The 11,638-nt window shown below is 54.7% G+C and overlaps 1 protein-coding gene across 15 annotated transcripts in view; it reads left to right on the top strand.

Moving 5' to 3' along the window:
* Window positions 1–2,191: 2,191 nt before the first annotated feature.
* Window positions 2,192–11,638, top strand: part of NF2 (NF2, moesin-ezrin-radixin like (MERLIN) tumor suppressor) — a 47,031-nt gene continuing 37,584 nt past the window's right edge. For 7 of the 15 annotated variants that reach the window (XM_021537319.3, XM_021537318.4, XM_085592886.1 and 4 more), the window contains exon 1: window positions 2,192–2,355. In XM_021537319.3, the coding sequence (XP_021392994.1) occupies window positions 2,242–2,355 (114 nt within the window). In that variant the 5' untranslated portion in view covers window positions 2,192–2,241. Of the gene's footprint in view, window positions 2,356–3,494; window positions 3,616–7,324; window positions 7,511–11,638 lie in introns of those variants that run through there. The other 8 variants (XM_085592891.1, XM_085592888.1, XM_085592893.1 and 5 more) reach the window with 6 other exon arrangements.

Genomic DNA, 11,638 nt, shown 5'->3' with positions numbered 1-11,638 from the left:
GACGGTCCCGGTTCCGTTACCGCAGCTGGTCCTGCTCCCAGCCCCGTCCGATGTCCCGCTAGTGCTGCCAGTCCCGGCCCGTTGCGCCGCGCTGGCCCCGGTCCCTGTCCCGGTCCCGGTCCCTGTTCCCAGCCGCAGTCCCAGTCCGGGTCCCTGTCCCACTCCCGGTCCTTGTCTCAGTCCCTATCCCCGTCCCTGTCCCTGTCCCTGTCCTTGTCCCTGTCCCTGTCCCTGTTCCTGTCCCAGCCCCGGTCCCGGTCTGAGTCCCGGTCCCTTTCCCAATCCCGGTCCCAGTCCCAGTCCCAGTCCCAGTCCCAGTCCCAGTCCCAGTCCCAGTCCCGGTCCCAGTCCCAGTCCCAGTCCCAGTCCCTGTCCCTGTCCCGATCCCGGTCCCGGCCCCTGTCCCAGTCCTGGCCCCTGTCCCAGTCCCGGCCGCAGTCCCTGTCCCTGTCCCTGTCCCTGTCCCGATCCCGGTCCCGGCTCCAGTCTCAGTCCCGGTCCCTATCCCGGTCTCTTTCCCTGTCCCAATCCCAGTCCCGGTCCTGCCCCGTGTCCCCGCCCGCCCCGGGCGCTGGTCCCAGTCTCTGCCCCCACGCTCGGCTGCCCCCGGGACCGCGCGGGTCCCCTCGCCCCGGCAACCACCGAGGGGGCAGCACCCCGTGTCACCCAGGGAACCCCGTCCTGCGGGGACACCCACGCTACTGGGGACACCCACGGCACTGGGGACACCCCATGGCACTGGGGGCACCCCAAGGACCTCACGGACCCCCAAAACCCTCAGATCTCAGCGATCCCTGACACCCCAAGGACCCTTACGCCCCACGGGCTCTGCACACCCCCCGGACACCCCCAAATCCCGGACACCCGGACACCTCGGGGACCCCTGACATCCCGGGGACCCCGGGCCCCACAGACCCTGGACACCCCACTGACCAGGGGTCCCGGCCACCCCACGGACACGCCGGACATCCCTGGATCCCGGACACCCCGCGGACCCCTGACACCCCACGGGCTCCGGACACGCCAGGGTCCCCTGACATCCCCCCTGCCTCCCGTGTCCCGGGGTCGCCGTGTCCCTATCCCCGTGTCTTTGTGTCCGGTGTCCCTCCCTCCCGTGTCCCTGCCTCCCGTGTCCCGGTGTCCCCGATTCCCATGTTCCCGTGTCCCCGTGTCCCTCCCTCCCGTGTCTCCATGTCCCAGTGTTCCGGTGTCCCCGTTTCCCCGTGTCCCCGTTTCCCCGACTCCCATGTCTCCGTGTCCCCGTGTCCCCGTGTCCCTCCCTCCTGTGTCCCTCCCTCCCGTTTCTCCGTCTCCCGGTGTCCCGGTGTCCCGGTGCCCCGGTGTCCCCGTGTCCCGGTGTCCCGGTGTCCCGGTGTCCCCGTGTACCGGTATCCCCGTGTCCCGGTGTCCCGGTGTCCCCGTGTCCCGGTGTCCCGGTGTCCCGGTGTCCCTCCCTCCCGTGTCCCCGTGTCCCCGTGTCCCGGTGTCCCGGTGTCCCGGTGTCCCGGTGTCCCGGTGTCCCCGTGTCCCTCCCTCCCGTGTCCCCGTGTCCCCGTGTCCCGGTGTCCCGGTGTCCCGGTGTCCCGGTGTCCCCGTGTCCCTCCCTCCCGTGTCCCCGTGTCCCGGTGTCCCGGTGTCCCCGTGTCCCCGTGTCCCTCCCTCCCGTGTCCCGGTGTCCCGGTGTCCCGGTGTCCCCGTGTCCCGGTGTCCCCGTGTCCCCGTGTCCCCGTGTCCCGGTGTCCCCGTGTCCCCGTGTCCCTCCCTCCCGTGTCCCGGTGTCCCGGTGTCCCGGTGTCCCCGTGTCCCGGTGTCCCCGTGTCCCCGTGTCCCCGTGTCCCGGTGTCCCCGTGTCCCCGTGTCCCTCCCTCCCGTGTCCCGGTGTCCCGGTGCCCCGGTGTCCCCGTGTCCCTCCCTCCCGCGTCCCGGTGTCCCGGTGCCGGGTCCTGGCGCTCGTCCCCGCCAGCAGAGCGCTCCGCCCACCACCAGGGGGCGACACCACCCCGCCACATCGCTCCCTCACACCGCTCTTCATGGCCCCGCCTCACCCCGCCCTTTCTCTTGAGCGACGTCCCCACTACCCAATCACAGCCGCTTCTCCTCCCGCCTCTTCAGCACACCCATTTCTATTGGCTGGGAGGGGCGGAGGGGCGGGCGCGCCGCGCTGCGCGGCCAATGGCGGGGCGGAGGGGGCGGGGCCGGGCCGCCATGGCGCCGCCGCCGCGCTGACCGTGCCGCGCCGCCATGGCCGGGGCCATCGCGTCCCGCATGAGCTTCAGCTCCCTCAAGCGCAAGCAGCCCAAGACCTTCACCGTGCGCATCGCCACCATGGACGCCGAGATGGAGTTCAGCTGCGAGGTGACGGCCCGCGCGGGCGCGGGGTCCCGCTGAGGGCCCGGCCCCCACCCCCCAGCCCTGAGGCCCCTCCGGTCCCTCCCGGCCCCCCCCGCCGGTTCCCTGGGCCGGCAGCGCCTCGGCCTTGTTCTGCTTATAAATCAGCCTTATCCTGGTGTCATTTGCGTTATAATTGCACAACAATCTGCCTACAATTCGGCTTTTCTTTGGTTAATAACTCACCTTTACTTTGGTTATGAATCGGTACCATTTGGCTTTGCTTTGGTCATAAGTTGGCTTTGTTTTGGTTGTGATTCAGTGTTTATTGCTTGTAAAATTCAGTTGTATTCTGATCATAGTTTGGCTTAGTTGTTGTTGTCAGTAATCCTTATTATGTGTGTAACTCAGCATTGTTTTGGTCATAAATTGGCTTTTTTTCTGTGTATAATTTTGCTTTAGCCTGGGTATATTTGGCATTATTCTGGTTATTATCCATCTATGCTTTGGTTATAATTCAGCTTTATTTTGGCAATTATTCATCTTCACTCCAGGTGCAATTTAGCTTTATTTGGGTTATTATTTGGCTTCATTTCGATTACAATTCGATCTCGTCCTGGGTGCAATTTGGCATTACTCTGGTTATAATTAATCCTATACTTTGGCTATAATTCAGCTTAATTCTGGGTATAATTCAGTTTTATAATTCAGCTTTATTCTCATTACAATCCAGCTTCCCTTGGGCTCTAATCCAGCGCTGTCCTGCCATCCCAGCCCAAGTCACCACTACACTGTGGCTGTCACAGGGCTTGAGGAATCTCTGTGTCAAGGCTTAAATCCACAGGAATCCAACTCCCAGGTGCTCCACAAACACCCAAGGACAGGATTTTGGCATTTTCCTGAGCTCTTAGCTCACCATGAAGCTGAGGGATGCTCCGGGGGGTTGGGTCTGGCTTTTCTGTGATAATTTCCCTTTTTGGGGCCCTTGGAACTTGTAAGGCGTTCTCCCAGGGCGTTGCTGCCAAACTTTGCTTTTTCAGCTGATCCAGAGGGATTGGCCACACGAACACTGAAACCCCTCTCCAACCTCTGCATTTAATAGTTTATATTTCATTATCCTGCCCCAAACCCTGAGAGAATCCCAGCGCCCATCAGCCAAGGGGAGTTTGTCATCACCGATTTCCTGGCTCTGGAAATCTGCTCTCAGCCCTGAAGGACTTCCTGCTTTTCCTTGGGATGAAGGATTTGCTCTGGGCAGCCGTGTGAGCTTCCCACTTCCAGCAGAGTGTGAGTGTCCTGGCTGTGTTTTCGCTGGTTTCCCGAGGCTGCAGCAATAACTGATGGTGGAAAGTAAATAAATGTGAATTTTAGTGCTGTGGCCGGGTGTCACTTCGGGTGTCACTTCCCGCTGAGATCAGGGGGGTTTGTGCAGCATTCCCGTGGGATTTGGCCGTGGAACTGCTGCATCTCCAGCTGACTTTCCTGGGAGGTTCCTGCCAAAAGAACTTGTTGCTGCAGAGGGACTCCTGCAGCTGGAAGGAGCTCAGGCCCTGCTGGGGGCTCCTTGTGGTGGAGCTGGTGCAGGGGGGATGCAGAGGGAATTCAGAGCTCGTCCTTCAGCAGGGAATATTGGAGCAGGAGGGGGGATAGATGGATGCAGGTGGGTGATGGGGCTGTTTCACACCTTGCAGGTGAGGAGTGAGTTTTTATGGAATCGTGGAACGGTTTGGGTGGGAAGGGATCTTAAAGCTCATCCCGTTCCACCTCCTGCCATGGGCAGGGACATCTCTCACTGTCCCAGGCTGCTCCCAGCCCCATCCAGCCTGACCTTGGAAACTTCCAGGGACCCAGGGGCAGCCACAGCTGCTCTGGGCACTCTGTGCCAGGGCCTGCCCACCCTCACAGGGAACAATTTCCAATATCCCATCCAGCCCTCCCTCTGGCAGTGGGAGCCATTCCCTGTGTCCTGTCCCTCCATCCCTTGTCCCCAGTCCCTCTCCAACTCTCCTGGAGCCCCTTTAGGCCCTGGAAGGGCTCTGAGCTCTCCCTGGAGCTTCTCCTCTCCAGGTGAGCACCCCCAGCTCTCCCAGCCTGGCTCCAGAGCAGAGGGGCTCCAGCCCTTGCAGCATCTCTGTGGCTTTCTGAGGTGTGGCTTTTATCCAAGCTCCATCTGAGCTGTCCAGCTCCCTGGCTGGATCTCTGTCCCAGTTCTTGTCCTGCTCTGGGGACAGCTCCTCACTGTGCTGACTCTGCAGAAGCATCCCTGGGGCACAGGGATCAGACACACCTGGAGTGCCTGGGGTGGGAAGGTGGCCCAGGGAAGGGCTCAGCTTGCTCTACACCCACAGTGGGACCTGGAGCCAGGAGTGGAGTTTGTGCCCTCCTGGGAGTCAGTGGGGTGGCAGAGTTGATTTTTGGGTCAGGCTGCTCATCCCTGAAGGAGTCTGGCCCCTGTCCCAAGGTTTGCCAAGAGAAAAGAGTGAGCAGCTCTGTTCACACAGCTGTCTGTGTGCTTTGAGGTGCCTTTGGCCAGGAAGGAGAGGGAAATCTGCCTCACAACCACTTGGGACGATGAGAGGAAGGAGGTGCAGTGGGAATCCTGCAGTTTGGGGGCTCTTGAGATGTGTTTTTGTGACCTGTGAGTGGCACCTCGTGCTGACAGGGACAGAGAGCTGCTGATCTGTTGGATGTCTGCAGTCGGTCTTCCATAATCTTTTGGGATTCCTCCCAGCTCAGGATATTCCATGACCCAGCTGTAGCTGCTGGAGACTCACTTTCTTTCTCAGTGTTAATTTTTCAGTCTGCTCCCTAGAAATCCCCAGCTGTGCATTTTAAGGGATTAAACCTGCTTTGCATGTTTATTTTGCAGTTGACGTCTCTAAATTGAGCCTAAATCTAAAATAATTCCTAGAAATGAAATCTTAATCTTTCTAACACAGTGATGGGGATTAATAATCACGGTTGGGGTTTCACTTTAAAGACTTCAGATTTGTTTGGGGAAATCTTGAATTGTCTTCCTTTGGCTACTTCCATCTTGGAGGCTTGAGCTGTACCTAATTAATTGATAACATCTGGAGGAAGGGTAGACATTTGCACAGCTCTTGAATTCCTGTGCTAAAGCCTCACCTTCCTGAGAACCTTGGACAGCCATGTGGAAGCCTCTTCCCTGGGAGGGTGGGCAGGCCCTGGGTGCCCAGAGCAGCTGTGGCTGCCCCTGGATCCCTGGCAGTGCCCAAGGCCAGGCTGGGACAGGGCTTGGAGCAGCCTGGGATAATGGAAAACATCCCTGTCCAAGGCAGGGAGGTGGAACAAGATGGGCTTTCAGTCCCTTCCAACCCAAACCATTCCATGAATTATTCACTAATAAAACCCCACGGTATTTTTGAGTCCAAAGCACTGTTTATCCCACGTCTCTGGTGGGTGGCAGAGGTGTGGCTGATGTCAGGTTGGTCTCCCCTCCTTGCAATGTGCAATTTTTTTCCCTCTCAGAACCAAGTTCCCTGGCTGATGGGAGAACCCCTCCATCTTTCTTGTGGTCTCCTGGGTGTCGTTGCCAATTTCTTCCTCTTGCAGTGCTCAGCCCCGTTAGTGTCTCTCCATTACAGAGCCACAGCCCATTTTCCAAAGGGTCTGTTTGTCCCTTTCTGCTGTGTTGTGCTCTTGGGCTTGAATCCTGCAGGGATAGTCACTCCATCGAGGTGCAGCTCGCTGCCCAGCTGCTTCCCAACCTTTATCTTTTGCTGTCTTAAAAATGAATTGGAGAAGCTTTACAGACAGCCTGGAGGAACAGCTTAAGATGTTCAGGCAGGTTTGTCCTGATCTATTTGCTGGTGTAAACATGCACCCAGTTATTGCTTCAGTGCTTAAGCTGTTGCTCTCTGTCCAGAGGATAATCCTGGTTGGAAGGGATCTTTATTTTAGCCCAGTGCCCCACTCGGTGCGGGGCCAGCTGATGAGGTTGGATGTAAAGCCCTTGTAAGTAGAAGAGTCCTGATTTTGGCCATATGTGGCCGAGTGCTGTCCCTTTGTCACCAGACACAGGGACTTGTGTAGCTGAGCTGCAAAGCTCATCTTCTGGAACAGGAACAACCGAGGATTTGGTGGTGGAAATCTGGGTGAGTTTTTGAGGAAGAGCTGGTGCAGTAAATCCAAGCTGAGTTTTGAGCTGTGTCCAGTCACTGCACCAAAATAAAAAGGCAGGAGGAGGAAATCAAGGAGTGGAATGCTCTTGGCTTCCTTCTGCATTGCAGGATACTTGCAAAGGGGTTTATAAAGATCCATACATTACCAAATTCAGGCAGCAGGGTGCTGGTAGGCACAGTGACCTCTTGATGCTGCAAAGCTTCTGTGAGTGGACACAAACTTAACAGGAAAAGACCATTCTGTGTGCAGGAACAGCTGTTTTAAAAAGCTGAGAGAAATAATCCCCCTGAGCTACAACATCATCCCAAATAAATAGTTGGGATACCAGCTCTCAGGTCAATGTTTTGTTCCTCCGCGTGCCTGTGTGTCCTGATCTTGTGCTGCTCTCTTTGAATCTGAGACACAGCACGTAAGGGCTGTTTCCTCATTCATGTCTTGGAGGGGTTTATGCCCCAAAACCTCAGAATTTCTGATTCACACCAGTGGCATTTGGGAGTTGATGTTTTGGAGGTGTCTTGCTTGGTGCAGTTCATTCCCTTAAGTTGTGTTTGTGACTTGTGGGCGTGGATTCTCTTTGGCTTTGGTGCCACACCCTGCACCTGCAAAGTTCTCAGGATCCCCTGCTCCCATCACAGCCTCCCAAGCCAGTTGGAAACTCCTGTTACTTCTCTCCAAAGACTGTTCAAAATTGCTGTCAATCCCCAGACTCTGTTAATTAATCCAGAGATGTGTTGATGCAGAGGGGAAGGAGGGAGGGCATTTGGGACAGTAAATCTTTCTCTTTTGGTGTGTAGACTCCAGTTTTGATGCACTTTAATACCTCTTTTTTTTTTTCTTTTTTTCCTTTGTACAGGCAGTGTCTTTCAAGTAGGTGGTTTTTGAAATTAAAGGTACTTGAACAGGGAAGCAGCCCTGGGAATAATCTTCTTGAAGCTGGGAGACAACACCGGGAGGGAATGACAGAGCCCTGGAAATGGGAAGAGAGGCATTTAACCTGGCTTCACCCCGAGGTGAGCCACTGGCTGCCGCTCCCAGCCTGGTGAGCAGTGTGTGTTCAGAGCTCATCAGAGCACTGAAACGCCCCCGGGGCCCTCAGCAATCAGCTCCTGCATGGAGGGGAGGCCCGGGGCTGTCCTTCCCGGGCAGGGAGAATGTTCTGCTGCAGATGTGTGAGTGCAGCACTGAGACAGCTCTGGCTGATGTTACAGCTCTGGGCATCCTCGGCAGAGCTCCCTGCAGGATCCAAGCCCTCCTTTTGTCCTCTTGGAGCTTCTTGCTCTGCACTGAGCTGCTTCTTGACCCCATAACTCTTCATCTGTGTGAGCCCAACTTACAGGACATGAAATCATGGGATGGTTTGGGTTGGAAGGAACCTTAAAGCTCATCCTGTTACATCTTCTGCCATGGGCAGGGACATCTTCCAGTATCCCAGAGTGCTCCAAGCCCCATCTAGCCCGGCCTTGGGCACTGCCAGGGATCCAGGGGCAGTCACAGCTTCAATCTGTGTTTACAGGGAACAACTCCTGCCCAGTATCCCATCCAGCCCTCCCTCTGGCACTGGGAAGCCATTCCCTGTGTCCTGTCCCTCCATCCCTTGTCCCCAGTCCCTCTCCAGCTCTCCTGGAGCCCCTTTAGGCCCTGGAAGGGCTCTGAGCTCTCCCTGGAGCTTCTCCTCTCCAGGTGAGCACCCCCAGCTCTCCCAGCCTGGCTCCAGAGCAGAGGGGCTCCAGCCCTTGCAGCATCTCTGTGGCCTCCTCTAGACTGGCTTCAGCAGCTCCAGTGCTGGACCCCTGGATCTGGAGGCAGCTCTGCAGGTGGGGTCTCACCCGAGCAGGGCACAGGGCACATTGTCACCAGCTGTTGTCCCCTGGCTCCGTGTGGTCACAGCCGCCTGTTCCCGGCGTTCCCGCTCCGTCTCTGTCTCGGGCAGACACCTCGGAACGTGCTTGGCTGCACCATCTGCATCCTCACGCCTGGACGCGTTTTTGGCCTCCTCGGTGGTTAACAGAAATAGGTTTTAATTAAAAGCTCATTATCGAGTTGTCGTGTAGCATTAGTAAATAAAAATAACTTTTACAGCCCAGCCCTGTGACTCAGTAAGTGGCAATTGAAAATATTTGACATCACTTTATTTAAAACAAAATTGACGAATATTACGTTTTTGATTCCCTGTTTGCTCCAAATGGGCTTTAAATCTAAATAAATGGTTGTCTGTGGCACCGTGGTTATAATTCAGGTCCAGAAGGAGAAATAAGTCTGGTCTGCAGTCTCAAAATCATCTCCATTTCAGTTGTAAACTGTTGTGGCTGGGTGGCTTGGACATCTCCTATGGGATGGGGGTTTGGAATAGCTACAGCCTACATCCATTTCCTCATTCCCAGGTGGTTAGTGGAGGATGCTCTGCTCAGGCCCAGTTCTCTCCTTTCTGCCCTCTCCATCCCTGTTTCAGTGGTGTCACATTCTCTCCTTAAAATCTGATTCTTAACAGGAATAACTTCACTCAGCACTTTTTCCTGGGCTTGGTCCCCTTTTCCCAGCAGTCTTTTGGCTGTTGTGTCACAGCAGCTCTTGCCTCTCTTTGCATCACCAGCATAGAGCTAACACCTAATAAAATTATCTGCAAAGCAAAAAGCCATTTTCTGTGTTAGTTACGGGTAAATTGGTGAAGTAAAATACTCCGTAAATGTGAGTCATTTCTGCAAGGTCATGCCTTAACCTTGTCCTGTGGTGGGGTGTGCAGGGACCACTGCTCTGGGTTTCCCTGGGAAGCAGCTGAGCCTTGGTGTCCTCTGCTCACTTTTTTGTGCCCTTATTGCCCATCCTGATCTCAGGAAGAGCTGAAGCTCCAGGGCTTTGTGTTTGTGATGAGGAGAAGGTGAGATCTTCATCTGTACCCTGAGCATCCCTGGAGTTTGGGCACCTCCCTGTTGTCCTAGGAGAGCCTCTTGCATGAGGAACCTGAATATTAAATTAAACCCATCCCTCTTGCCTCCCCTTTACCACATTTGGCATTGTTGGAAGAAAAGCATCAGCCTGGTAATGTTTTCTGTGTAGACACTCCTCACTCAACCCTGTCCATGCAGAACGATTGCACCCCCTTGGCCCTTGCTGCCCATTTTTTATAATTGTGGGATATCCTGAGCTGGGAGGGACCCACAGGATCATCCAGTTCCACTCCTGTCCCTGCCCAGACCCCCACCAACCCCACCCTGTCCATCCCTGGTGTCCAAAGGCTCCTGGAGCTCTGGCAGCCTCGGGGCTGTGCCCATTCTATGGGCAGCCTGGGCAGTGCCAGCACCTCTGGGGGAAGAACCTTTCCTGATCTCCACCTAAATTTCCCGACACTGCTCCATTCCCTGGCTTGCCCTCCCTCCTTGTACCCCTGACGAGAGGACCAGACAACCCTTCTGCTCATTTTTGGAGCTGCTTTATCGAGTGGGGAGCTGAGGAGCAGTTGTGAAACTTGACAGAGAGGTTATGCTCTGAAATAAATCGCAGTTGCCTGCGAGTTGGAAATGACTCCCGGTGCAGGTTAATAAATAATGCAAACCCTGTTAATAGATGCCAAATGTGCCGTCTCCGCCAGAGGAAAAGATGATGCCAATAATCTGGGCTGGAAATACTCAGTTGTAGCCACTGGCTGGAGAGTTTTCAGTGTTTAGTGCTGTTAATTTCGAATGCTTTGCTGATAGATTGTAACCGCTCTGTACTTAGTAAAGAGCACAAACAGCTCGGTGGAGTAACAGCCTGTTTATAACGCGCCTCATTGCCGTGTCCCTTCGGCGACTCCTGCATCCCTGCAGCCGCCCGTGCTGTGATCCTGCTAATGGGGAAGGAGCTGCAAATGCCAGAGGTGCTGCCTGCCGCACGGGGAGGATGCTGGAGTGACACATCCCGCTCTGTCCTGAGGGTCACACTGAGGTTATCGTGATGTAGCTCTTTGCTGGGAGATGGAGCTTCGTTACAGCACCGTGCCAGCCACCCCAGTGGGGCAAGCACATTTCTCTCCCTCTCAGGATTTTTCATAGAGGTGCACAGAGAGAAATGAAAGAGAAAACAATTTCTATTTCTGCTCATTGTTTTCCTACGTGGAATGTGTTTGGAGAATTGTTTACCTGGGGTGAGTGCTTGGTTGGATTCTGGTGAGGATTGTTTGAGCCTGATGGCCAATCCAACCCACCTGGGGCTGGGCTCTCAGAGAGGGTCACGAGCTGTGTTGGAGTTAGAGAAAGTAGTATGTAGTTTTAGTATCCTCCTTTTATATAGTATATTAATGTATTTTAGCATAGTTATAATAAAAAACTAATTCAACCTTCTGAATTTAATCAGACATCATCATTTCTTCCCATTGGGTTCGCCTGCATTTACAATACCCCAGCATATGGCTGAGAAGGTTTTTTTCTGCTCTGAGCTCCTTAGTTTTGTTTTCAGGAGCTCGGAATGGCTTGTAAAACCATCTTTGTGCTTCAGGTGTCACTTGAGTGCCTAGCAGAGAACGGCGTGACGGACACGGTATGGATGGGAATGGCCAGCCTCTCCTGGCTGTCCCCCAGGCTCTCTGGACAGCAGCTCTGTCCATCCCCTCATACCTTGGAGGGGCTTTTTATTTAGTAGTTTACAACCACAGAATGTGGCAGTTAATGATACAAAGCCTGTAAAGTATGGGTGAGGAGGGCTGAGGTCCTGGATGTCTGTAAAGCAGTTGGAGTTCAGCTGTCAAAAGATGCCACTTGAATGCAGATCGTTATTTTAAGTACCGAGGTGTGGAGGGAAATCATGTCTGTTGGAATAAAGGTGGCTGCTGAGCACTGATATATTTAATGAAGGTAATTCAGCACAGCTGGGGGGGATATGTGCTCTGTTATGGCTGGAGTCTTGAGCATTGTGCAAGAATGTTGAATGTCTATTCCTGCCACCACAGAAACGCGTGGTGACAAAGCGCTGGTGTGAAATGCAGCAGCAGCAGAAGCCTCCCTTAAAATACAGTCCCTTAAAGAGCAGCTTGTAAAAAAAGGAGAGAGAGTTTTTAATGCAGGCACATAGTGATAGGGGAATGGGTAATGGTTTTAAACTAAAAGGGGAGAGATTTAGGTTAGGTGTCAGGAAGAAATCCAGCTGTGAGACCCTGGCAAGGGTTGCCCAGAGAAGGTGTGGCTGCCCCTGGATC

The sequence above is a fragment of the Lonchura striata genome, chromosome 15 (genome assembly GCF_050655825.1).
Source record: "Lonchura striata isolate lonStrDom1 chromosome 15, ASM5065582v1, whole genome shotgun sequence".
NCBI classification, from domain to species: Eukaryota; Metazoa; Chordata; class Aves; order Passeriformes; family Estrildidae; genus Lonchura; species Lonchura striata.
Note: the sequence above shows the minus strand (reverse complement) of the source record. Positions and strands in the feature narration are given on the sequence as shown.